Here is a 26,140-nt window from a genome sequence, read left to right as displayed (position 1 = left end):
GGCCCGCGCCCCGCCCCCCCGCGCCTCCCCGGCCTCCCCGGCTCCGGCGTGACCGGGAAAGGCCTGGGTGCTGGGCGCTGGCAGAGCCTGTGGAGGGTGTGCAGCAGTGCAGGGAAGAGCTGCCCTGGCGCTCCGCTGGGCACAGACCGGGTTGCAGCGCTCGCCCTGCAGGGGTCAGCTCGTCAAGAATTGCGAACAAACCGGGCGTGCTTCGCTTGCCGTGTTTAGAAACAAAACCAAGCGTGTTTTGTAATGTAGTGGTAGAAATGTGAACCGTTGTTTTACTCTGATAGGCTTTTACCTGGTTGTGGCCTACATTGCTTTCGGCTTATCCTGAGAATTGCTTTTAAAGAAGTTTTTGAGGCAGCTGGTCAAGGCTGGGAGCAGAGGTCTCTCTCTACAGCACTGCTGCACATTTCTCTGCATTTCTATTACTTCCGCCTCTGAATGTTTGTAAACGAAGCTGTCGCACAAATACGTCAGTTCTGTTGTGGGTGAGCTTCAGTTTTGCACCTTAACAAACTGCAAACCTGAGACATGGGGAAAATAAGATCAATTAATTAATTACGTTTCCTAGTGTTTTAAACATTACAGGATTTTTTCCTAGTAGATGGTGCACTTTTTTCTTTTTTTCTTTTACGCTGAAATGTAAATTTTTAAGTGCCCAACTTCTCTGAACTGAAAGACATTCCACAAATACTGGGAAGTTTCTGACAGATCCCTAGTATGGTTCTCTGGGTCTGGAAACTATAGTTACATCTGTTCAGAGTGCCAGATAAGCTTTGTTTGCTCTTTAGACCCAATAGTAAAAGTCTCTTACATGAAGAGTGGCAAGGGGAGCAGTTAATCATTTTTGTAACCTCTAGAAATTAGCTGCTTAGTTAATGAAGTGAGAATTAAGTAGGAAAAAAGATGTATCTCGACTGCTCCTGACCCAGTCTCATCTTCACTTGAATCAGCTCTCCCAGTTTCCCTGACCACAGGGACTGTGTTGCTTCCAGATTTTTCTTTTTCCTATTGTGATCTTTGACTGTATGATCAGGGAGTTTCCCAGACAGGAGAGGTACTATGAAACTGGGATATTTTTCTTTGTAAAGCCAGAGAGGGTGGGTTGGTTGGTTGGTTGGTTTCTTTGTTTTAAAGGAAACAGTTCTACTTGATCAGGGTGTGTTTTCCTACAACCTGGGGTACTTGGAGATTCATGGAAGGTAGTCCCAAGGGGTGTGCAAAAAACTTGGGTACTCAGAGAGCCTGCAAATGTAATATCCTGCTTAGTGGGTGTGGAAACTGTTGGTAACACTTGCAACTTTGCCAGAAACCAGATTGCTAAGAAATGATCAGAAAGATGTTAACCTGTCTTGGCTTTTATAGCCATTTCCCAGACTAGGTGTGAATTGAGGGATAAAAGCAAACAATTCCTTTATTTGGTGCTCTTGGGATTTTCCAGTCCTTTAGTGTGCTAGTGACATATTAGGACTTGCAGCGCTCATCAGGTGACGTGTGCAGCAATAAGATGGGCTCCCAGTGTGCAGCAGCCTGGGCAGGAGGGGCTGGAGGGACCTGTGCTCTCCCTTTCTGTAACATGGCCCCTTCCCCTAGAGCATGGACTGGCTGTTGCTGGCACAGGAGCTCTGAGATCTTTGCAGGGTGGTGGCTGTTAACAATCCTGGGTTTTGATGCTCTCCCTGTGTTAAGAGACTGTTTCCAGAGTCATAAATAGGCTGCAGAATGAGTTGGTAGTGGTTTGTATATATGTTTATATATTAACTCATTTGTTTTCTTCAATGCTTGATACTGAATTTAAATTTGGAAGAGTTTCCTGGGGGAATTCTGATGAATTAATTCTTTTCTGCCGTCAGCCTTCCGCCTTGCTCTTATCCAGCTTCATGTATCTGCTGCTAAATCAGATAATCTCCAGCGAGCCTGTGGACTGGTGAGAGAAGCATCAGCTAAAGGAGCAAAACTTGTGGCTCTACCTGTGAGTAAAGATCATGGCCTACTTAGCACTTACGCCTCAAACCCTTCAAAACCTTTTTCTAGTGTTATCAATGCATTATATATTCCTCTTTCTCCCTGTATGAAGCTTCAAAATAAAAATGAAAAAATCCCAGGGGTTGTATCTGGCAGCACACTAAAAGGTGGGAGAATGAAAAGGGAAAAAAACAACAGGTTGACCTTTTTTGTAGTATAAGATTCTGGTAAATTTTTTGCTGGTTTAAGTCCTAGGCAGTTCCATCATTGATATATTCTGAATTCATGTAAATGATTGTAGTTTGAATTTTTGCTGAAGAAGTGTAGAAAAAGGTGACTTTCAGCTAAAGAATGTTGACGTGGAGGTGAAAGAAGACAAGTACACAGTAACTCTCTTTGCTGTAAGGAACAATACATGAGAAACAAAACAGACATATTTCCAGCAGGTCATTTGGGCTGAATTATGATTAAGACATATTTCTCTTGTGACTTCTATGTGTGGAAACTTAAATAGCCACTTTAAATTATCAATCACTTCTGACTTATTTTTTTAGCGTCAGCCATGATTACTTTGCTGAATTTTCACACAATGGGTGTGCTGGCAACAGGGTGTCCTTCCCAGTGCAGCTTTGAGCTTTTCTCCTCTCTTCATGGGAGTACTTGTGTTACTCCTGTGCCCTGCAGCGTCTGACACTGGAGTGCAAAGTTCATCTCTGGATGAACTTTGAGTCTCAGTTTTACACACAGAATGTTTTCTCTCCTGCTGTCATGGGGGAAGCATTGAGCAACCTTCCCAGCTCCTCTGACATGGTTCTTGTGTTGCAAATGTGACCATTCAGTGTTCTGCCTGAGCCTCCTATGTAGAGATTACCTGTTATTTACTGGTTTCGTCATGTGCACAAACACTGAATTTTCCAGACTTATTTAGTTGAGATACTTGCTTTGCCAACAATAATTTATGCTTTTAGAATACAAGTTGTCAAACACGGATGAGGTATTTCATAGAGTTTTGGGAGATACATTTTGTATTGGCATTAGGACATGGGCATGAAATATTCTCTTCCTTCTGTTTTGTTTCTTTGGGGGATCGTTGTTTGTTTTAATAACTTTATATGAAGAAAAGTAACTCACACTGAATATATGAAGATGGAGGCGTCTGGCTTTGCTTTCACTTCTTTGAGGTTCAGCCCAGATTTCAAGAGCTTGGGAAGCTCATTTTGACAGCCTGCAGAGACTTCCCTTCTGCTTCTTCCATCTACAGATTGTGCTGTGAGTTAGCTGGTACCTGCTGGCCTAGTGCCTGTATAAGGGGAAAAAAAGCCCCTTCCAGCTTGGGTTCATTCATTCCAGTTCAGTAGAACCTACCTCCGTTGTTAAAAGTTTGCTTGAGCAGATGAAGCAGAAATGTTTATTGTGCTAATCACAGCTTGATTTTTTTTTTCCTCCCTTTTTCTTTGCGGGGGTGGGGGTGTGTTTGTCACTTCTGATGAGCAAAGGGGACGGTGGAGGCAGATGTCTGGGCTAGGAGTCCCTTTCTCACAGAAGAGAAGTTGCTGCCATCAGTTGCTGCTGATAGCCTATCTGTGGCCTCCAGCTGCACTCCTTCAGGGGACAAAAAAGCGTTGGGTGGGGTGTCTCACGTCCTCACAGAGCTGGCAAGTGTAATGCAGAGTGAAGGTTCCTGATGTCTTGGGCATCTCAAATACCACTGGGCCACTTAGTTTAAGCATTCTGTTAATCTGTGTAAAGATTACATGGCTGGTTCTGAGGGATAGCAAATCTTTAACTAGGGCCGAAGATGGAGGACACTGTTCAGTTGTGAGGAAATAGTGTTTAAAGGAGTGTTTTAGAAAAACACAAAGTAATTTTAAGAAATGCATGCTTTTGCAAATGCTGTTTTAAAAATTAAGAAATCATGGGCTGTGGATGAGCATGAGCATTTCACAAATTTGAGAGGATCTATTGAGCTTGTAACTTGTCAAATGAGCTGGGTGGAACTTGGCTTCTCATTCTAATGTGAGCATCCCTTGTGCTATTGCTAAGCCCAGAGCAGTGAATGTGCTAGCCTTATAGCTTGCATGATAGTCCTAGCTCATGTTCTGTTTGACATGCACTCCACAAACACACCTCTTGTATTTTCAACGATTGTTCAAGTCTCTCTGGCCTTCCTGACATTTTCTGATTTGCTTACGGAGCTCCTATAAACTAAACTCCTGTAACTAAAGGTTGTTTGAGAACATTGTTAGAGAGGAGTTTGAAAATTTAGGTACATCTCGTTGTAGTGGTGTTACTGAATTTTAGCTTTTTTTTTCCCCATCTAATTCTAGGAATGCTTCAATTCTCCATATGGAACCCAATATTTTAAGGAGTATGCAGAGAAGATCCCTGGGGAATCAACACAAAAGCTGTCAGAAGTTGCAAAGGAGTGCGGCATATATCTCATTGGAGGTAGTTTACTCTTAGTGACCATCTCACTGGAGGAAAAATGGGCAATGTTTATTACTGCCATTGGATCAAAATTACATAAATAATACAGTGGGGGAAATCTCTGTTCTCACCTTTACAAAGGATCCATTCCAGAAGAGGATGGTGGAAAGCTCTATAATACATGTACTGTCTTTGGGCCTGATGGTGCTCTGTTGGCAAAGCATAGGAAGGTAAGATGGCAGAATATTGTTTTGAAAAGTTTTCTCAGCAGTGTTGCATGAATTATTTCATCTATGCTTAAAGGTGATATAAATTAGTAGAATCTTGCATTAATAATAAGTTGTGCACCATCACCCATGAAATTTCATGTAACTTTTATTTGGGGCATGTAAACACCACTTCAAAAGGTGGTCATAAATTTGTTCTGGATAAGGATGACAAAATACTAGAAGGTATAATTGGGTTTCCTCATTGTCTTGGGGTGACTTTATGATGTGTATCCCATATCTCTGCCCTATGCCTAGAAATTAATTCTTGTGCCTTTCTATGCCTTTAAACTGAGCCTGAGAGGAGGAAGGAAAAACTGAGCAAAACTTTTTCAAAGCAGTTTGCAGCTTGTTCAAGGTCACACAGAGATAGTGACTTTTTTTTCCCAGCTGCGGCGGGGAAGGGAGGAGGCGCCGGGCTTGTGGCTTCCCTGTCAGCTTCTGGCCAATTTCAGCTTCTTTTTCTTCAAAGGGAGACTGAGAATTGAAGTTTTTTTTCCTTCCCTGGAATTTTGGATTTTTTCCCTTTTTCTGTGGACTGCTTCAATATCAGAACACATCGGGAGGACTTTCCACCAAGCACAGAGGGCCTGGCCCTGGGCCAAGCCCCAGCTCCAAGGAGACCAAAGGGAGGACTCTTAACACTTTCCCAGGTTTTTTCTCCACAGTGAAAGATTTTATCATTTAGCATTATTTTCCTTTTCCCGTGTGTTTGTTAAAATAAATAGTCTTACCTCCTTCACTTTCCTTTGAGGAAAATGTATTCTTTCCTGAACCTGGTGGGGGAGGGGTGGTGACCTGCCTTCTCTCAGAGGATATATTTCTAAATTTGGCCAAACTGGCACACTCATATGCTGGGAAAACCATGATGAAAACTAAAACCTGATCCAACTCAGTTATCTCTGTACTTTGGCCTCAGTCTAAAACACAGTGCCACTTGAACGGGATCGGGATTTTCCCTCAGCTTTCCAATGGATTTAGTCCTTCTGTTATAATAAATACTGTTCTTTACACACTCTGTGCTAAGTCCAAGTTCCACAGTTAAGCTGTTGCTGCTGTTTGTGGTAGATGTTTGCTTACTGTCATCTTCCACCTCAGCATTGCTTTGTACCTTCTGGAAAACTCCTCCCGTTTGTAACTCCAGAGTCAGTTCCTGTTCATGGGACTGTGCACACAGGGATCACTCCATGAGTGAACAAAGCTTATTTCTCTCAAGGATAAGCCAGAAAGAGAATGCAGGGTTACTTGGAACAAATGAGGTGGTGCAAAATACCTCGGTGGTGCAGGTATCCATTTATTCTGTTTGCTGATTCTACATTAGCTTCACTTACTAGTTCACCTTGTGCAGCTCTGTGTTGCCTTTCACCTGTCACAGCACACCAGTCTGCAAGCCCAGGAGTTGTTTGTAGAATGAGTGCAGGCTTGTACTAAGTATGAACAAATAATAAAATAAAACCAGCTCTGTTGTTAGGAAGCTCCAGTCAGGAACACCACCTTCAAGGTGGGATAAAGACTCTGGCAAGGGAGGGATAAAGACTGCTCCAGGCTCTCAGAGGAACCTACATAGCTGAAGTAATGGGAGCTTTATGACTTGGTGAAGGTATTTTCTTGGGAAGTTTTGCAGGAATGGGACTCAAATGTTAGAGACCAATAATTAGATCAAGACATCTAGCTGTTTTGCAGGTATTTGCAACTATAGACATGTATTTCTGTAAAGAAGAAAATGCTTTAAATCGTCTTTGAGGGATCTAACAATCTTAAGCAGTAATGTTTATGTTGGATCCTGACGAAAGAGTAGTCTAGATAACAGTAGAAAACACATGCCTAAAGAGGCTTAAATACCAAGCAGAGCAATTGTTATTAATTGTTATTAATCACAGTATTATTGCAGGTTCATTTGTTTGACATTAACGTTCCTGGGAAGATACAGTTCAAAGAGTCTGAAACACTGAGTCCAGGGAATAGTTTCTCCATGTTTGACACACGTGAGTACAAGACAAGCCCTCTCTTTAAGGAGCTCTACTATAGTAACACTACAGTTACTCTGGAGTTCTCTTCCCCCTCCTCCTTCCCAGCAGTGGATTTTTAGACTATCAGATTGGGCTTTTGATAACCATGGCAAATATAATTTAAGTTTGCCTCAAGTGTTTGGGTCACTTCTGAAACTTTTAAAAAGGCAATGTGGTTGCAAAAGGACAGAGGAGTAGAAAGGGTTGAAACATACGTCACTCCACTTGCCTTTATTAAATAATGGTCCTATTGATTTGTTAGAGAGAAGTGACTGTATTTTTTTGTAGCAGTTACAGTTTGAAAATGGTTCTTACAAAACATGGTTTAGAAAAGAATGTATGTAACAGCTACACTGCTACATGGCTTCATGTGAAGATAATACAATAATGGAAACAATTAACTAAATCAGAAATCCCATTCTAGCCTTCTTGAATCAACTACATCAGATAAAAAAAGCAAAATACCTACTCTTCCCTGCCCCATATTGCTCAAAAACTGACAGTGTGTTTACTGAGCTCTCCAAAGAGTCTTATCTGCCACAGTCACTTTCTCCTTGCAATGTGCATGCTCTAAGAAAGTACATGACTGTATTTTTACTCCATGAAAAGCAAGGAATGCTTTCTTTTCTTGTAAAGGAAATAATTGAAAAAATTGCAGCTAAATGAGAGAGGAATATGTTACACAAAGACCTGATACAACATGATTTCGTGAAAATGGCTGTTCTTAAAGGGTAGATAAGACTACTTCTCACAGTCTTTCTCTTATCATTGAACATGAATTCTCCCTCACCAAGAGCCAGTGCTTGTTGGACACACATTTAAATATAGCTCCTGCTGTTGCTGTGAGCCCTGTAAAATAACAGTTGGCAGGATGGCTACAGGGAGTCTTGTGACTGCTTTTGTGTTCTTGTGCTAGTGATATGACTTCTGTCTCTTGTGTTTTGAGAACAGCATACTGCAAAGTGGGCCTGGGCATCTGCTACGATATGAGATTTGCTGAGATGGCTCAAATCTATGGCCAGAAAGGTGAGGCTGGGTCACCTAATTGAGCAAGGTCAGCCCTAAGGCCAGGCATAGGCAGGGCTGTTTCTGGGTGGTACGTGCTGGGTGATCCCTGTGATCGGGCATTCTTATCCCCAGCCAGTAACACAAAATGCATCCTGTGGCCAAGACTCTTACTCACATGAGTGACTCCTCTCATGGAGTAAAGTAACCATCACTTCCTGATCCACATTTGGTGGTGGAGTGATGGAGTTGGGAATATCCCCACAGCAGCTCTTGGCTGATGTAACTGTGTTATGCAGGGACAGGCTCTGTCTGGTTCCATTTTGGGCAGAGGCTGGGAAGTATTGAAAGAAACCTCACCTTGGGTTTCAATGTGAAGGGCCACTCTAGAGTAAACCATCTCCCCTTAATGATGCTTGGGTTCTAATTGTCTCTTAACAAAGGTTGCCAGCTGCTGATATATCCAGGGGCTTTTAACATGACAACAGGACCAGCTCATTGGGAACTCTTACAAAGGGGACGGTAAGATCACAGTAACAGCTTATCCTCCTGTTCTAGAGGAGTTCTGGTGCATGGAACTGAACTTCCTTGTGTTCCAAATGACACCTGGGCAGCAGAAGTGGTGCTGCAGGGCCACTCTGCCATTGGAGCTGTACCATCCCTCAAGCCTTGCATGGGACACCAAAATGATTTTACTGTCAAGGAGAAAAGCAGGAAATTCTCGAGAAGCCTTTACTCCTGCCAGCCCCTGTTATGGCCTTTCAAGGACTTTTTCCCATGGCTCTATAAGCACCCTTCACACCCATTTTCTAGAGAGAAGAGCCAGTAACTGTTTGGGCAGTGTATTATTACAGGTAGAACTAGACTGAGATTCCTGAATGCAGTATTATTTATTCATTTGGTCAGCTTCAGTCAATTTTGCTACATACTGAATGAACCTGTGAATTACATGATACTCTATGCACTAACTCTGCAGCCAGGTGCTAGAGACTTGTCTTTCCAGGCTCTTCTTTCTCTGACCTTTGTATCATTCACAGTTTTGGCTAGTCATTTAGAGGATATATAGCTTGTCCTTCAGAGTGGATTCTTTCTCTTCTGCTTAATTAAATGGTATTATAAAAAACAATTCTCACTTTTTCCCTCCCTTCCTTCATCTTTCTGTGAACACAGAGCTGTTGATAATCAACTCTATGTAGCTGCTGTATCTCCTGCTAGAGATGAAAAAGCATCGTATGTTGCCTGGGGACACAGCACTGTAGTAAATCCATGGTGAGTTCAGTAAAATAAAAAACAGCACCCTTTTTTTTGGTTAAAAAAATATTTTACTTGACAGTCAACTTCAATCCTACATTTCCATCTACTCTTAAAAGTGCAAATTCTTGGTAAAAAGTACATGAAACTTGAGCCTACATTGTCAAAATCATCATTTAAAACAGTCAAACTGAAAAACAAGAAAGTTGGGAGTATGTATTCATTTTGGTAGTAAAGATGCTACTTAGTACTAGGATTTAGCATTAGTTGAACTGCTGACCTTGTCAACCTGTTCGTGAAGTTCAGTCAATTATATGTACATGGTAGTTCTCTGTGTAGAACCAAACCATCTTAAACAGCTCACACAGAAGTATCTCATTTCCTCAAAGAACAGCCCTGCTTTGACATGAGAAAGAACAAGAAGAATGTCTTCAGCTAGAGAAGAGAGATTCTGACTTGAGCAGAAGTCAGGCAGGTGCACAGGAGGTAGAAGTGACCAAATCTTCAGGCAGTTGTTTTTCTTCCAGGTAAATCTACTGACAATTCTCTTCCAGATGACTGCAGAGTAAAAAAAACTTTGTCCATGCCTTGAGCTTTTAACTTTGTATGATGAAAGCAGTGACAAAACACTTTGTGGGAGACATGATAAATCATGTTCAGTAGTTCATGCAGACTTAAAAGTACACTGCTATTAAAAGCCAGTAGGATCTTCAAAGGAGAAAGTGTTCATCTTTGCCAATGTGGTTGTTCCTTTCCCCTTGAGGTGTGTCGCATGCTCACAGGCACTGGTTCTCAGAGTGGCTTTTACCATGGTTCTTGATCTTTGAAGAACACTTATGTTAAGTATGTACATGTTACATATAAAATGTGCCATATATAAAGCCTGGAAGCCATTTCCGTCATGCCAGACTTACGGATTATGATGTTATTTTTAGGACAGACCTGTCTTTACAGCTGTAGGCAGCAAGGGTAGGAACTCCTTTTTGTACAAACAGCAGCAAGTGGACTGATGCCTTGAGACCAGTGTGTTAATCCTGTGAACAAATGTGCTTAATTTTTCAGGGGTGAAGTCATAGCGAAAGCTGGGGCTGAGGAAACAGTTGTATACACAGATATAGGTAAGGGAAAAGTTGTTTTGGTTTTTTCCCCACTTTTTTTTCTTGAGTACAGGTCATGACACTAAGGAGAGACAGTTTTTTTAAGTCTGTGGCCTTACACATGCAACTACAGATGATGCAGTGTTCCTCTGCCCTGTCCACCTTTGCTAGGTTAAAGCAAGGACAAGCAGCACTTGGCTGTGCTGTTCTATACACAATACTCTATAGCTGTACCCTTCCAGTTCACTACCTTAGCAACAAGGTGCCACCTTAGGATACAGCAAAGCTGAGGCTTCCTTTAGCCCTGGCTGCTCACTTGTAGTGCCCTCCAAGCCCAATCTCCATCAAAGCTGCTATTTTCCCTGTCTTACCTCAAAGCAAGTCAGGAGCTTTCTTTTTTGCCTGCTGTTCTCTTAACTCTTTTCTTCTCCCCTGCAGATCTAAAGAAACTTGCAGAAATACGTCAACAAATTCCTATTTTAAGCCAGAAGCGTTGTGATCTCTATGGTGTAGAGATGAAGAAGTGAAGCTGAGTGAAGAGGGAGGGTTCAGCTGTCACAATGGCTGTTGCCTTCATCTTTGGAAGGATTTCCTTAGTAGTTGCTCCACAATTTACTGCCAGTGTGCCGGTTAAGAAACTACCATGTAACAAAAAAACTTGGTGCAATTCTAAAATTATTCAAACACAACTTTTATATCTCCTCTCATACTTAAGTATTTCATAGTATTTTACAGCTAGCATAAAGGTGGAGATGAAATCAGTTGAACACAGCAGTGATTGATTTTTATGCATCATAATGTTTTAGTTACCTTTTGAGGGCTTTTTTGTGGAACACAGGAATGGAAATCTTGTTCTCTGAAACTCCCTCTCAAGTCAGCTTTGGTATTATGAATTTTTCAGTAATTATCAGAAAATCATGAAGCACGACTCTTCTCACTCTGTCCTTTTTAGATGTACATGTCTTAACTAGGGTCCTTGAATGCCCTAATTCTAACTTGGAAAGCTTAAAATTTAACACACTGAGCAAAACAGGCCCAATTCCGCTCTGCACTACTCGGGACACCGCAAGAAGCTGCCAGACAGAGCTGCTACTATAGAAGAATCTGTAACAGTGTTTGGTTATGAGTCTTGCCTGGATATAAGCATTAAATTCTCCTTATGGCAAATCCTGCTCATTGCTGAAGTGACATGGGTTACTGTGTTGGTACAATAATTCACATGTTGCCACACCTTTGCTCTCCATACTGCTTCCTTAATAGAATTTTTGAGTGGGTTTTAATTCTGCTGCCTGAAAAGCCTGAGGGGCTTGTTGCACTGCTAAGTCCTTCTGCCCACAGTCTCCCAGAAGACTGCTCAATGTTTGAATGTGTTTTTGCTACCACGTGCAGCTCCTATCCACTGCAGAGAATACATTCCTTACTGTGCTGCTTTTGCTGGAGACTAACAAACTGATTGTGAACAATGGCTTTAAAATACTGAAAACCAGCCAAGCATGTTGCACTTTTGGTTTTGGTTTTTTTTTCTTAGAAGGGCAACATCTTTTAATGTAAAAGGAATTTACAAGTTACGCTTTTTATTCCTGGGGATGGAAAAAAAAAAAAAGGAACTCACCAGCCTTCACTGATAAGCTTTTAGTTTTCCAGCAGCATTGAACAGCAGTAAGGCTAAAAGAGATTTCAAAATACAGAAGTGGGAGGGAGAGAAGGTTTTGTCTTGCTCTAGCTAACCACATTTCCCCCCAAACCATCTTACCTTTTATTGGTGTTCAGCAATCCTCCTCTTCCCATAGTTTTTTTGTTTGGTGGGTTTTTTTGGTTGGTTTTTCTTTTTAACATTATTTTGGCTTCTCTGCAATGAGCTTAGTGTGTATTTTATAAACAAAAATAAATGCTCAGCCAAGCCCTGATGCATGCTTCCCCTCAAAAGCTAGGTCCCACCATTCCACTCGGTGGCATTATCTATAGCAGCAGGTGTTTTTGGTTTGCACTTTTCACTGCATTTTGGTGTACACACTGCACTGGAACTCTTAAGAAACAAGCCACAGAGCACAAGGTGAAATGAAGGTTTATTTGTTGCAAAATAAATATTAAAAAATTAACAATTTCCCATTTGAGCCAAGTTTCCTGCATTAGATTAGTGCTTCCCACATCCATATCCATGATGGCCATCACTGGGCTCCAACTTCTAAATCATAGTAATTATTTTATCTCTTTCTCTTCCCTCTCTGTACTCATTCAACATGCAGCAGTAATTAAATACTACCTTTGGAGGATTAAAGTAGTGCAGGACTCTCATGGGCTGACCACTTATATCTGAGAAATGCCAAGTGCAGTCTGCAACAGGTAACAGAATCTGTGGTCTGAACTCCCCTCCCCTGGAATCCCAAATGGAGAGGATAGATGAAAATCTGTTATAAGCTACTTTGGTGAACTCAGCTGAAGAACTGACATGAGCTCAGTTCTCTTCAGTCTATCAGGACAACTTCTAAGCACCTTGTTTTAGTAGGGTATTTAGTAGGGTCTCCAGTGTGCTCCACTCAGAAGTGATACAAATGCGACTGAATTTGTGAGGGTTTCACAAAAAAGGTACACTGTCAGTTCATAGCCAGAGTACTTGAAGCAGCCAATACTCAGCCTTTGTGTTGGTAGAAAACAGGCACTTTTAAGTATCCGTACGATATGTATGCACCAGTAGTCTGTAAGTATAGGAAACTAATCAGAAATGACCCCTGAAATAGTTCCAGAATTTCAGCCTGCAAGAATTTAAATTATTTTTAAAGAAATGGCAGAAAATTGGGCAGTGTTAGGATTGCTGGGCTGGTTGAAGCTGCATCTAAGCTGCTCTTGATAGTCCCAGAGTAAGTTACAGTACAGCTCTTCAGTGTATGTTAGTTCCCTCTTCCCTTTCAATCTGCAGTTAGATCCTAGTAATTCAAGTCACAGCTCAGAATCATGGAATATGCTGACTGGGAAGGGGCCCATCAGGATCAGAGTCCAACTCCTGGCCCTGTGCAGGCCATCCCAAAAATCAGGCCCTGTGCCTGAGAGCACTGTCCCTGTGAACAACAGGGACCATACACGATGAGAATTAAGTTGCTAGACAATTGTATGTAGAAGCAACTTCCCAGAGTCTCCTTCTAGGATGCACCAGCTTTATCCAAGTCTTCAGTACTAGCTTCCCACACAATTTCAATTCTTTTTGTTTAATAGCAGTAATACTTGTTTCACTTCAAAGTTCACATGCATACCTGGCTTAAAATAAAACCTCAACCTTATCAGCCACTTAAAAAACGTCCCTTTCATCACAGGGATGCACCTGCATACACACAGTAATAGGGTCTCAGCTACTCAGATTCCCAGCCTTCCTGGCTCGACTTCCTTTCCCTCGTCATCTTCAGCTCTCAAGATCATACCTCTGTGGGTGACGGAAGCAAGCAGAGGTTGGATTTGTTGATTCCACATCTCCTCCTCATTCTTTCTTAAAGGTTGAAGTGAGAGAAGATGACAAGGAGTCAGTCAATTACCAGTTCTTCCTAGATTTAGAACAACATAAGCACTGAGCTCACCACTGCAGAGAACACTTTCATCAGAACCTGTTCTTATACATGTCAGAGAGAGATACTTGAAGGTAGTATTTATTTTTTCAGTTTACAGGTGATATGTCATTTACAAAAAAATTACAGACAATGCATCCTTTCAGTGCAGTTTCAAACTAGTTCAAGAACAGGCAAAAGTCTGTGATGATTTGGAATGCTAGTAATTGACAGCACATGCTTTTTTCCCTTAATTGATTGGGGGGGTAAGGAATGGGGTACAGATGGGGTGATGAGGAGAAAATGCCAATGTAAATAAGGCCATGCGAATAAAAACTCCTCGGAGAACAGGACTCGTCAGTCTGGCGTATTTTTGTTCTCAGGTAATTGATGCAGAGATTGGAAGTTGGAAAAGACATTTGACACTTGTTATGTTCAGTGCCCCTAGAAGCTGCCAGTACCTTCCCATAGCTTCAATTCTATACCAGTGCTGTGATTTCAGATCACCTAATGAGCTACTAAAATAATGATTAAATCTTTATGTCTACTCTCCACCATTTGAATACTCAACTGTAGTTGCTGGGAGAAAGGAAGGTCAAGTTGAAAATGCAACCTGCTGCTGTATGGTGGCACAACTACAGAACAAGACAGTGTGACTACAGCATCATTAATTTCTTTAAAAGGTTAAATACATTAGACAATTCACCACGAACAAATCTATGATTTGAGGATGTAAAGAAGCCCAAACTAGTGTGTCATAAATTAAGCTACATCATTTGCATGAGGTTTGTCCAGCCACATCAATCCAGGAAAAGGCAAGATGGATTGACTGACTTCCACACCAGAAAGATCAACCCAAAGCAAGAGGGCTCTCTGTGAAGTTCCTAACGAGAGGAAAACTGTTTCATAATTTGCCCATCTGCTGTTTGCAGCACAATTGCTTCCTTTCTACAGTATTTGTAATCTTGAACAAGACAGGGTCTACAGAACAAGGAAGTGAGTGCAGATTCCAAATCCATTATTGGAAGTTTGAGCCTATGCTTTGTTCCTTATCTCACTTAATCCTGCCAAGGGGCTCTTAAAAGGAAGAGATCGTAACCCAGCAGTCTCTAGAGACTGAAGAGAATTCAGATGTCTATCAGCTGCTACATTTATGCAACAGCATCAGAGATTACAAAGATTATATGCAAGCATGACCTTACCTTTCGGAGCTTGACTCCCAGCAGTGCTTTCTGTTCTTGAAAGTCCCTCTGAACCCTCCAGAACAATTTCCCATGACATTCAAGTAAGGACTGCTGCACAGGAATACAATCTTTCTTCCAGCAAAGTCTACACTGAAGCAGTGTTACCTGACCTCCTTCCCCAGCCAACCTTTTTCCTAGTTCTCCTATGCAGTACTCTGGGGCTTTCTGGGGTGAGAATAAGGACTATCAAATTAATTCCCAAATAGCTGCCACAGGACTATTTCTAAGTAAGTTATGCAGAGGGTGGAAGGGGATTTAAGGGAAGATTGTGCATGCTTGCATATATTTACAGGGATCCTTGCCACATCTACTGACTTAAAAAACCCCTCTATTATTAAAGTTTGAAAATTAATTTTTGCAAAATTAAAATCAACCCTCAAGGATTAACTGGATATAAAAAAGAAACCTATTTTACAGCACTGACTAGTATTACCTTTAAAATCAACAGGAAAAAACCCCACATGCTGTAATATTATTTGATAAAGCAAAAACCGCCCACAACATAATCACCCAAAATGAACCAGTGTGAAGTTTTTATTTGCATGGCCAAAATATGTTCCTTTGGTTCCCCTGCAACTTTATTTCCCTTAACACACTCTAAGGTTTTTGCTGCAGAAGGAACAAGATGCAGCACTGCATACTTCCTTGAACAACCACTCCCACAACACCTAAACATTTAACAGATGTAGCAAATGACAACACCACGAACGGGAAAAAACTAAGTTCCACCATTCAGCATGGTCTGCAACAGCGTCTTTAGGGCTGGCTGAAGTGGGCAACTTCACTTTGGAAGGTCATTTCCTCCTTGTTTCTTTACAGTGTTGGTGGTTTCAATCCATACTTCTTTGCAACTTCTGTCTGGGCATAGGCAGCATCACAGAGTGAGTAGAGGTGGGCCATCTCCATTTCTGATTTGGCCAGGTTGATAGCTTTGTTGAACATTTCAATGGCTTTATCCAGATTACCTCTGAAATAAACAAAAATTTAGCCCAGTTAAGACTGCCAAAGCAATACTGCCATCTCTAAAACATCTTTTTTCTTTCAGGACTTACACTCTCCACCATTAATAACTTAAAAGGACTTCAGAAGGAACCACCACAAGAACCTGTGGTGATGCTGAGTAAACTCAGAGAAGTTGTCACCAAGCCTAAGCAACTAGGGCAGCTGTTAAACAGCCTCCCTCTTGAGAGCCCCAGTGGGTGGTGGTGCAGGATAAAATGTTCTCCAGAGGACACCAAGTTCACTAGAAAGATAATGCTGGGCAACTGAATGAACTCCCATCTCCCCTGAAAGGACTTAGTATACAGAAGAGGAAAACTAGCACAGACAGAAGCACATTATTTAAATAGGAAATGCTTGAAAAATTTCTCATGGCAATAGTTTGTCTGTCCTTTAGAAGACTAGACATATTAAAATGAGACTCAACTGTACTGTCAGCTACACGCCAAACCTTTGCACAGTTGCAATACAATGTTACAGAGCATTCCTCTTTCCCCCAAGAACTGCAAACTGGAGTCCTGTTGGCTGCAGGAGGAAACAGCACAGGATCCTCAGTACAAACAGCCCACGATGTCCAAGGACAACATCAGATACACACAAAGCCACGTAATGATTGAGGAAGTCACTTTAAATGCAGAAGAGATGTATTTAAACATACACAGACTCATCTGCATGTTGTCCATTAAGTATGAAATTGGTGATGAGAAGTTATCAGATCATAAATCAGAATTCTGCCACAGAGAATGGAGGGCTTTACCTAAGAGTTACAGAACAGAAATCAGGACTTTGGGTAAGAGCTGGCCTTAGAGGACACCAGGGAGAAGATCTCAAGACTTAGGATCCATGAGAAAATTTAAAGAACTACTATAACTTCAGAAGTAACTAAGAACTTTTAACACTGCAATTCAGCATTACCTTTGCACTTCAATCGTTCCCATGGTCTCATATGCAAAATCACATTTGTTATCAATTTCAATGGCCTTGCTTATGAGTTCTAATCCTTTGTCTAAATCTTGCTTCCACTGGAGCTGAAGTAAACTACAAGAAAAAGAAAATTTCAAACAGACTTCACATGCTCCTCCCAAAACCCTCATCATGGTAAGCAGAACCATCCCAAATGTATAATGTATTTCATTTCTAATGCAGGTAGACAGTAACTTAGTAACTTCACGACTTTTAAAAACACCTATGTGAAAGTCACTTTCAATAAACCACGTTACTGCTTTAATGACTCTTAAGAAAGGCAAATTTTTCCCAAGAGGACTTGGTACATGTTGTTTTATGAAAGAAAAAACTTCAACACAAAGCTGAAACTAATAGGGCTAAAGGAAAAGTCAGATATACTTCAAAGAGATACTCAATTAGAAATGAACACTGATGAAACTTTCCTGAAACTTATCTGCAGCTTAGTCAAGACAAAATATAGAAATACATTTAAGAGCACAAAGATATTTTCACAAAGTTGTTTTTCCTGGTTAAACTTCTAAACATAGACATTCAATTCAGGTTGATTCATCTAAATATGCTGACTGCTCACCACCAAAAGGACTGCAAACTCAATACATACCCTTTATGAACATATGTAGTGGCATTGTCTGGCTCAAGGTCAATGCATTTATCATACATTTCATCAGCCTTGCCAAACTGCTGTTGATCAGTTAGTGCCTGAATCGAATCAGAAGAGAAACCTGTTTGTCAATAAGTAACCAAAGCATGTGCTCTGCACTCGGCTAATTCTAATTAAAACTGTATTGACAACATGAGATTGGATGTGGTTCATTTATGGTAGAGCAGGCCAGGCACATCAGTTACCGGAGTTAAGTTTCAAAATGGAGGCTTTTTGGAAAGCTTCTGTGCTTTAAGTGCACAAATTACTGACCACACTGTCACCTGTAATGGCAGATCCACAAGCAACATGCTGTGTGCTGCAGATAAAAACCATTCTAAAAGTCTGTACCTGCAAGCTTCAACTCTTCCTTTTTCAAATACACTTCTTTCAGAAGGAAATGCACATATATTGCCAACCTACTTACAATCAGAACGTCTTATGCTTCCTACTAAAACCAGCAGTATGTTCTTAGAGAAGAAATTACAGTCTCTGTTACAAGTGTACTCTGAACAGCTGTTCTAAACCACAACGTGCCACTGGTAGCAGAACAAAAATGTCACCCTAGTTCCACACATCTGACTCTCAAATTACCCAGAGAATCCCTGACATTCATCAACTGAGATGCCACACACATGAGGAAGGGGGGAACTGCGCAGGAATAACCTCTGTCTCCTAATAACCACCTTCACGTCTCATTACTTATATCCTGCTTCACCAATTCCTTCTGTACTTCCTCTACCCCAGAACACCCACAACCATAAATGCAAATACATTATTCAAGACAGCATGTGTTATCTCAGAACTTGGTGTCAAAAATCTTCATCTATTATTTGAAGAAATGTTATGTTATATCCAAGATAAAAAGTACAAGAGAATACAGCATGTTCTTTAAGAGAGAGAAAAACATACCTGAGCATAGAGTGCATAGCCCTCAGCACACTTTGGAAATTTTTTAATGACATCTTCAAAGCCTTTCATGGCTGCTTGCACAGTCAAAGCATTACTTCCTGTATACGCTTGGCGATACTATTCCAAGGGAAAAAAATAAAAGAAAATAATTACACCATCACCAGACTAAAAAAGGCTGATCAGGCCTCTACCCACCTCCCCAAGGGCTGCCTGCATTATAATAATTCAAAGTTATTTTACATAAGCTGAGAGAATTGGGATTGTTCAGCCTGGAGAAGCTTTGGGGTTGCCTAATTGTGGCCTTCACATCCCTGAAGGGAGCCTATAAGAAAGACGGAGATGGATTTTTTGCAAGAGCTTGTAGTGACAGGACAAGGGGGAATGGATTCAAATTGAAAGACAGCGGGTTTAGATCGAATATTAGGAAAAAATTCTTGTAAAGGTGGTGAGACACTGGAACAGTGCCCAGAGAAGTTGTAGATGCCTCATCCATGGCAGTGTTCAAGGTCAGGCTGGATGGGGCTCTGAGCAACCTGGTCTGGTGGAAGGTGTCCCTGTTCATGACAGGGGAGTTGGAACGAGATGATCTTTGAGACTGCCTCCAACCCAGGCCATTCTATGATTTTGTGCTAAGTTCCAGAAGGTGACATACCTGTACATCCTACCAAATCTGATTTTGGGAACCTACCACATGTCCAAGTGTCTGGACTTGGAGAGGAAAATGGGTGAAAGAAGGAAGTCATAAGGCCTGATAATTGTGATAGCCTCCCTGTATTTCAAATGCTTAGAAATTCCAAACTTGGCATTCCTCCTCGTTCACACCATGCAAAGCTGTCCTGACAAGATTCTTGCACACTGAGTCATTGTACTAGCTTGAAATAGTTTGTTTCCAATTTCTTGATGCTGCCCGCTCTCCACAATAGTAAAGCTTTATTAAAATCAATTTTATGTGCTCCAATTAGAATGAAGATTTTTGTTCCTCTCCCACAAAACAGAAAAAATGTTTGAACTGTTTGAACAATGAATGTTTCAGAAGGAAAGCAGCAAACCCATACTCCAACTGAAGAAACTGCTGCATTATTCCTTTACCTTATTATTAAAAGACAGAGATGTTTGTTGCCCTACTTTCCTGTTAAATTGGAATAAACCAGAGAAACAGTGTTTTCCAGAACTCCTTAAAGAAAAAGCACCCAGATCAACCCCAGCACGTTACCTACCAGAGCGAAACATTTCTGTGCTTGTGCCAAGGCAGAATTGGGTCTCAGTCGGATACATTCATCAAAGTCTTCCACAGCTTCCTCAATTTGGTCAAGCAGGATTTTCAGCTACCCAGAATGAAAGAAAATCCTATTTCTCTATTTCATCTGTGCTTCAGACACTTACATGATAATTCAAATAGCATCAGTTACTCATATCATCTCCAGATCAGTTTTAGAACTGTCTAGAAACCTACAAAACCCATAACTAAAAATCACTGTCATACTATATTATCAAAGCCACCAGTGAAACTTTGGCTACCTACACAAGTAGGCAATGACCCTGTGTAGGGATTGAGAATGCTTGCATTTTAAACTGCTGCCATCACTGCTTCAGCATGATGTCCAGTCTCCAAAATTATGCCATATTTTCTCAAGTTGTTTTGCCTCTCTGTAGCCAGTATCTGTGGACTATTTGGACGTTGAAGCATTTCAGCTTTTCCAGCTTTCATTCCAACTTCTTTTGTTTGGTTGGGGTTTTTCTGGTTTTGTTCTGACATTCTTATTCCTCCACAGGAGCAGAGTTCACTTCACCATTCTCTTACTTTACTGTGAAGCTACTGTAAAACACCAATTTTCAATCTGCAGAAAACTTTCATTCCCTTCAGTCAAGACATAGCATTTCATTTCTGAGCACTAAAGAGGTCTAAAAAATTCATGGAGAAAGACCCTTGATCCATGGAAGTCTTCCTTACAAATACGACTTAGCCTCTCTGCATATGCTAGTGTTCCTTTTTTACTTCCAGCACCATTCATCTTGCAGGTCTGTGGCAGCAGGCTTCTCTAGGGCTAGAAAGGACACAGCAGTGTCATAAGGCAGAGAAGGATGAGCTGAACAGATCCAAGTCCAGGCCACAGGGCTGCAGATGTTATCAGGGACACGTTACCTCTGCTGTAACAAAGCTTCCTGCTGTGCAGATGCTGCTCTGCCATCCAGGCCCCTTCACAGAACAGCTTTTATCTGCCGTAAATGCACACAAGCCACAGTACCTGTAAGTCACAGCTTATACTGACAGAGGGCTTTCCTATAGCTATAGAAATAAACTGCTTCCACCTGACCTGAACCTCCAAAGTAGACTGGGTGTTTATCCCACAAAAGTTCCCAATTAGGAGTTCATGTTTTTCTGCCACAACCAGTACGAAGTGTCTCCAATGACACCGTTTTTCCTTTCAGTATATACTGAAATAGCCAAGTGCTGGGACCAAATCTCTAAGGTTTCTTACTTGTCCTCGATGGTGGTAAACATCAGCATTCTGAGGATCAATGTCAGCAGCTGTGTTGAAGTCCTGAGTGGACAGCACAGGCTGCTGCTGCTGCATGTACATACTGCCCCGTTTGATCAGAGCGTTGGCTCGCAGCTGCAAGAAATGGTCAGAGAAACATCAGCCACCCCAGTGTTTCTCCACATTTAAGGCTTCATTACAATCACAGTAAATTTTTCATATGACTAGTCTCTCCCACTGATAGGTTTCAATTATTCTAAGCAGGAGTAAGTTTCATGTTGACCCTAAATGCATCAGCTCCCTTACTTAATTTCAAAAATGTCAGCCTATGCTTCCATCTTGGTGGATTTCCAAGCCCTCCCAAATCCTTCTAAATTCCTATGTTTACAAACACATCAGTGTTTTTTGAAGCAGCTGAATATGGAAGTGTACTTAAGGTTTTTCACTTATCCAGAGTGGATAAGCCTCCAATTCCTTCAACTTCCCTCATTCTTTAGTTTGTACTGCTTATCACCTTTAGTTTGCACTACTCAGTACAGTTGTCTCAAAAATCAACAAGCCCTTGAACAAAACAATTTGTCAGGAACAAAACAGTAAATAAACCAGAATACTCCCATTAAAACATCTGAAAATTTGGAAAAACAACTTCTTGAAGTATATGGCAAGTTTATCATCTAACTTCTCAATCCCAACTACAATCCAGCCGTGACAGATTCTTACCTTCACATTTGCATCTTCCATGCTGATGACCTGATCTAGGTCTGGTTTGGCAGCACTTGCATTGCCAATAAGTAAGTAGAAAGTAGCTCGCAGAAGCAAAGCTTCTGCCATGTATTTTCCCTTTGCTTCAATTTCTTTTGTGCTTTCACTGATAATTTTGTCATAGTTCTCTTCTTCCATATATTGTTTTGCTCTCAAATAGCCAGAGCTGTAAATGATGTAAGAACAATTGTATATATACATGTATTCACTGAACACTGCAATTTCCATTCAGATGTTTCATCAAATAATTACAAATATTAACATGTGCTATACTTTTACACCACCAGCATAGTTCCACTGGAACATCCATTCCTGGATGGGGCCATCACAGACGGAAAACAATTTGCACAAAAACTGGCTAAATTACGTTGGAAATAAAGAAGAAAAATATTTTAAAGCTTTTGAATGTGAGCTTCAGTAGTCCCTTGAGTTTCTTTTTCTCATGAAGAACAGCAATAATCTCTGCTTTAAAACAAAAGGGTGGAATTCATGGACAGGAAAGTGAAATATTAAACCTAGCAATGTGCAGCCTATATGTGGAAGAAAGGATTTAATAGCAAAAAATTACAGCACTGCCTTGTTCTCAGCTGTGTCCTGGATTCAGTGAATCTGCCTGTAGATCAGGACATTCTCTCTTACTTTAAAAAAAAAAATCATAATGCTGTTTGCAATTGTTTCCAAACTGACAGCACTGCAATCTTCCAAAAATAATCTGGAAAGCAGCATAGTAAATTAAAGAGCCATTTATATGGTGCTCACGCTCCACTAAAAAAAACCCAAACAAAACCACAAAACCAAGTTTTTCTACGCCAGAACAAACTTCTCATTTATGGGCAATTTGATTCCAGAAAGATAAAACACCCTTTCAGCCTCAGTTGCTGTAAATGCATATTTTCATTTTAAAATCCCCTTTTCCTAGCTCATCTTTTCCCTTCCAGTCCAAAGGCTAACTTGCTCTCTTCCTTGGAAATGCTCCTTCAGTATAAAATATTCCTTTCCCAAGAAGCATCATTCAGCCCTACCCAGTTCTCCCAAGATTTACTGTGATACTGTAGTAAATATTCAGCATGTTTTCCCAATCTCATTGTCCTTCCTCTGTTTAGTGCAAGTTTGGAATCAGTCAGTCAGCTTTCACTAAGGCCTCACTTACAACACTGCTATCATTTATATCAAAGGATTCTCCATGCCAAGTACTACACAGAGAGCAGCACGTTACACTCAGCAGAATGCCCAAACCATTGAAAACTTAATTCCAATACCAAATAATTCCCAACTGTACTGTACACTCACTTTTCTTTTACTTCAGAAGCCTCTCCCTCCTTGTCCTTATCTTCATCTGATTTCTCACCCTTAAGCAAAGGTTGGGAAATGATATCATCTGTGAAAGAACTGAAGTAGGATTTAATGAACTGTGGTGAGGGCATCAGAGGCTCCCGATTCTGAAACAGAGAAAGGTAATTCCAAGTCATTAGGTGGTAAGATCAGATGGTAACAATGGAAATGGACAACAAATGTGATTATTAAAAAAAATTGATGGAAGAATCAATGTACAACTTCCACTATCTCATCTGATAGCCTGATATTTTGGATTTGCCAGCTTGATGTTTAGGGATTCTTTAAGCTTCACATCACAATGCAATACCATCACCAGTGAAAATAAAGTGATGATATTTGGGGGGGAGGGAGGTAGTATCTTTCCACATATGTGGCTAGAAATAAGGACTCTTAGGATATCATAAGACATTGGGGAGATGTACTAAGGCATTGGGTGTGCACATAAATTGGGTGAAAAATGCAAACTAGAGGTTTAAGCACAAGCCTAAATTCAAGCAGATTCTGAATGGCAGTTTTCTCTGTTCTCCAACTTGTCCAAGAGAAGCTGCTGTCATTGTTACAGTGGAGACTAATGAGGCAATATCCTAGTTCTGTGCCGAACTTGGCCCAGATAAAACACATTTTACTTGAAGTCCCAGAAGCAACACCTCTCAGGTACTGAATCTTTTCTACAGCCAAAAAATATTTCTTGCTCAAAATAAACTGCACACAAGAATTACAATTAAATTTCTCCTGCAGGAAAACACTGAATGCACTCTTCTGAAGCACACCTATCTTGTGATGCTATGTGCACCACACTTACAACACCATCTGTTGTTGCCTCGACACTACACATTTACATGAATTTCTGTAGGAAAGAAATTCAGCATCTCAAAACCAACACGGGATTTCAGTACTTCAACCACCATCAAAAAACAAGCAAGAATGCTTTAATAACAAGCAAGAATGTGTGGGCACCTGTCCCAACCTTTCTGTAAACCTACAGCCACTTGAAATGACTGCTCCTGGCTACCTCTGTGCTTCCACAGTTCTCTGCTCTGCAGTTTCCCAACATTCATGCATAGACATCTGTTCCAACACACCCAGTTTCCATGAAGTTGCAAGTTCAGAAAAGCCCTATGTAGGGCAGCACACCAACTTAGGGTGTCTCCTGAATGTCATAACAAATTTGATTATTAAAGGGAAAAAACTGCTAGGAGTAGATCTCTCTTCCCTGCTGAGGTTCCAAAAACTTTGGAGAGGTCCCAAAGGAAAATAACATTGGTACAATGGCAGCTTTGTAGAAACCAGTTTGTGTTGCCTGTTACACTTCAGCAGATGAAGACAGTGACTTGTTTACAACAACTGACAGAATGCCAACAACCAACTTTTCAACAACTGGTCAGGTGAAATAACAATTAGTCAGCAATATCAAAAGTCCTACCTTGTACTTCTCTTTGGCCTTTTCTTTTCCAAGGAGTTTAAGAACTTTATCAGCTAATAACATACTTTGCTGGTTTTGGAAGGCTTCTAAAATGCAGACTGCAGTGACATCTAGGAAACAACGTACAAAAGTGAGATTAAAGGAATTCTGATAATCACTGGAGTACACTAAAATGTGCCACTGAATACGATGAAGTACTGCCAAACTAATACACGTCCTGTTCTCAGGCAAAAGCCTCTGTTTTCAGTTTGCTGTATTTGCTGTATTTTTCAAGATACAAGTCTGTCTCCAAAATTATCTTCCTGGGACAAAAGGACTTCATGACAGTGAAGGAAAAGAAATTACATTTCTTTTTCTCTTCATCTTTTTATCTAGAGACAAACACACTTAAATGAATACTGAAAATGTATACCTCCATCAGGGGCTTTCACCATTTTGAAACTTTGAGGAGAGTAATTACATTCATCTGATGTTTGCATTGACAGTGCTAACATAGCTTCTCTTCTGCGACTGGTCTTTATTTTCTACTTCTAAAATTCACATTCAGTCCCATCACATCTCACTTACTCCTCAGTTTAAGAAATTTTCCTATATTCTATCTCAAATTTTTCTCTTCACCTCTGTGACTTTGGAAGGGAGCAAGGAGAAATACCCTGCTGGCCTATTTAAAGTGCCAGCCCTATCACATGGCTTTAATTCACACAGAGAAACCTCTGCAAATGTTAACCCACTGCTGCCCAAGTGAAGCTTTGCAGTGTGAAATGCATTCTTACCACACACTGTTTCTCTGGATCCTCCACTTAATGCAATGCTACCACGGGTTTTCCCTGTTCAGTTTTCATTTAAACATCAGTGAAGATGAACAGAGTCTGGACTTGAAACTCAAGTAGTGTATTGTCTGAATATTCTTGAAAAGTAAATGTCTTACCCTGGAGTTTTAGTATAGTTACTGTAATTCTGCACTGCTAGAGGGACTGTTAAGCCATCATTTATACAGAAACTCCCTGCAACTCTGGCATGGTCAGGAAGCACATCAGAGTCCCTGGGAAAATATGGTACTCCCAGAAAGAGCGTGTTATACAACCCCAGCAGACACACTCTGCCCAAAGACTGCTGCACTCCAGGCTTGGCTGCAGCAGCAGCATCTTCCCAAATTATACTGCTAGGGATCACTGGAGGAGTTTTCTGTTGGTAGTGGCAGGGTTTTGAGGTTTGTTTGGTTTTGCTTTCCTCCACTACATGGGCATACCCTACTTCCTGGGATTTTACTGGCCATATGTGGTTGGCAGGTAAAAGCAAGGTTACAGAAAAACAGTGCAGTTCATAAAAAAGCAAGAAAGCTTCAGATCTGAAAAAACTGCAAGCGAAAAATCAAATACAAATCAAGGCTGAAAATAATTGTCACTAACATTAACACTATTAACATAAAAAGAAGTTATATTTAAAACTGTCCTACTGTCACAGGGACACTTGATCTTTCTTGGGACTTTTATCACCTCGCAGCTACATAAGGCTTGTATTTTATTACAGCACTCAGGAAGTGCAGCTGATACATAGTGGTTGCAAAGGAGTGCACTAAATGAACTAAGTTGTCCTTTTCTAGTCACTATGGTCTTAAAGGGCATAAAGGCATTCTGCCAGCAGATAAACAGATAGATAAAATTTCCACATCTAATTTACCGTCTAACTTGGCAGACCTAATTCTTAGCCATTACACATAATGAAACTAATTTAACAGTTAGATTTGCCAGCCAAAGCACTGCCTTATTTTCTGTCCTTCTTTGATAATATAAGCACATTTGTCTTTTAACTTAACAGCA

General features: G+C 40.8%; 2 protein-coding genes across 4 annotated transcripts in view; one reads left to right on the top strand and one right to left on the bottom strand.

Moving 5' to 3' along the window:
- Positions 1 to 12,133, top strand: part of NIT2 (nitrilase family member 2) — a 15,323-nt gene extending 3,190 nt beyond the window's left edge. Inside the window, exons 1-10 of one of the 3 annotated variants that reach the window (XM_017731873.1) lie at positions 26 to 494; positions 1,860 to 1,978; positions 4,299 to 4,419; positions 4,540 to 4,628; positions 6,556 to 6,649; positions 7,625 to 7,699; positions 8,122 to 8,200; positions 8,849 to 8,947; positions 9,992 to 10,047; positions 10,465 to 12,133. In XM_017731873.1, coding sequence (XP_017587362.1) covers positions 6,637 to 6,649; positions 7,625 to 7,699; positions 8,122 to 8,200; positions 8,849 to 8,947; positions 9,992 to 10,047; positions 10,465 to 10,553 — 411 coding nt within the window. In that variant the 5' untranslated portion in view covers positions 26 to 494; positions 1,860 to 1,978; positions 4,299 to 4,419; positions 4,540 to 4,628; positions 6,556 to 6,636 and the 3' untranslated portion in view covers positions 10,554 to 12,133. Of the gene's footprint in view, positions 1 to 25; positions 495 to 1,859; positions 1,979 to 4,298; positions 4,420 to 4,539; positions 4,629 to 6,544; positions 6,650 to 7,624; positions 7,700 to 8,121; positions 8,201 to 8,848; positions 8,948 to 9,991; positions 10,048 to 10,464 lie in introns of those variants that run through there. The other 2 variants (XM_017731874.1, XM_017731875.1) reach the window with 2 other exon arrangements.
- Positions 12,134 to 13,645: 1,512 nt separating this feature from the next.
- The window catches only part of TOMM70 (translocase of outer mitochondrial membrane 70), a 16,444-nt gene continuing 3,949 nt past the window's right edge, over positions 13,646 to 26,140 (bottom strand). The window contains exons 5-13 of the mRNA XM_017731644.1: positions 24,321 to 24,430; positions 22,853 to 23,001; positions 21,521 to 21,728; positions 20,801 to 20,935; positions 19,538 to 19,645; positions 18,321 to 18,437; positions 17,370 to 17,467; positions 16,718 to 16,840; positions 13,646 to 15,770 (exon numbers count right to left, since the gene is read on the bottom strand). Coding sequence (XP_017587133.1) covers positions 15,617 to 15,770; positions 16,718 to 16,840; positions 17,370 to 17,467; positions 18,321 to 18,437; positions 19,538 to 19,645; positions 20,801 to 20,935; positions 21,521 to 21,728; positions 22,853 to 23,001; positions 24,321 to 24,430 — 1,202 coding nt within the window. The 3' untranslated portion in view covers positions 13,646 to 15,616. The remainder of the gene's footprint in view (positions 15,771 to 16,717; positions 16,841 to 17,369; positions 17,468 to 18,320; positions 18,438 to 19,537; positions 19,646 to 20,800; positions 20,936 to 21,520; positions 21,729 to 22,852; positions 23,002 to 24,320; positions 24,431 to 26,140) is intronic.

The sequence above is a fragment of the Corvus brachyrhynchos genome, unplaced genomic scaffold (genome assembly GCF_000691975.1).
Source record: "Corvus brachyrhynchos isolate BGI_N302 unplaced genomic scaffold, ASM69197v1 scaffold3, whole genome shotgun sequence".
NCBI classification, from domain to species: Eukaryota; Metazoa; Chordata; class Aves; order Passeriformes; family Corvidae; genus Corvus; species Corvus brachyrhynchos.
Note: the sequence above shows the minus strand (reverse complement) of the source record. Positions and strands in the feature narration are given on the sequence as shown.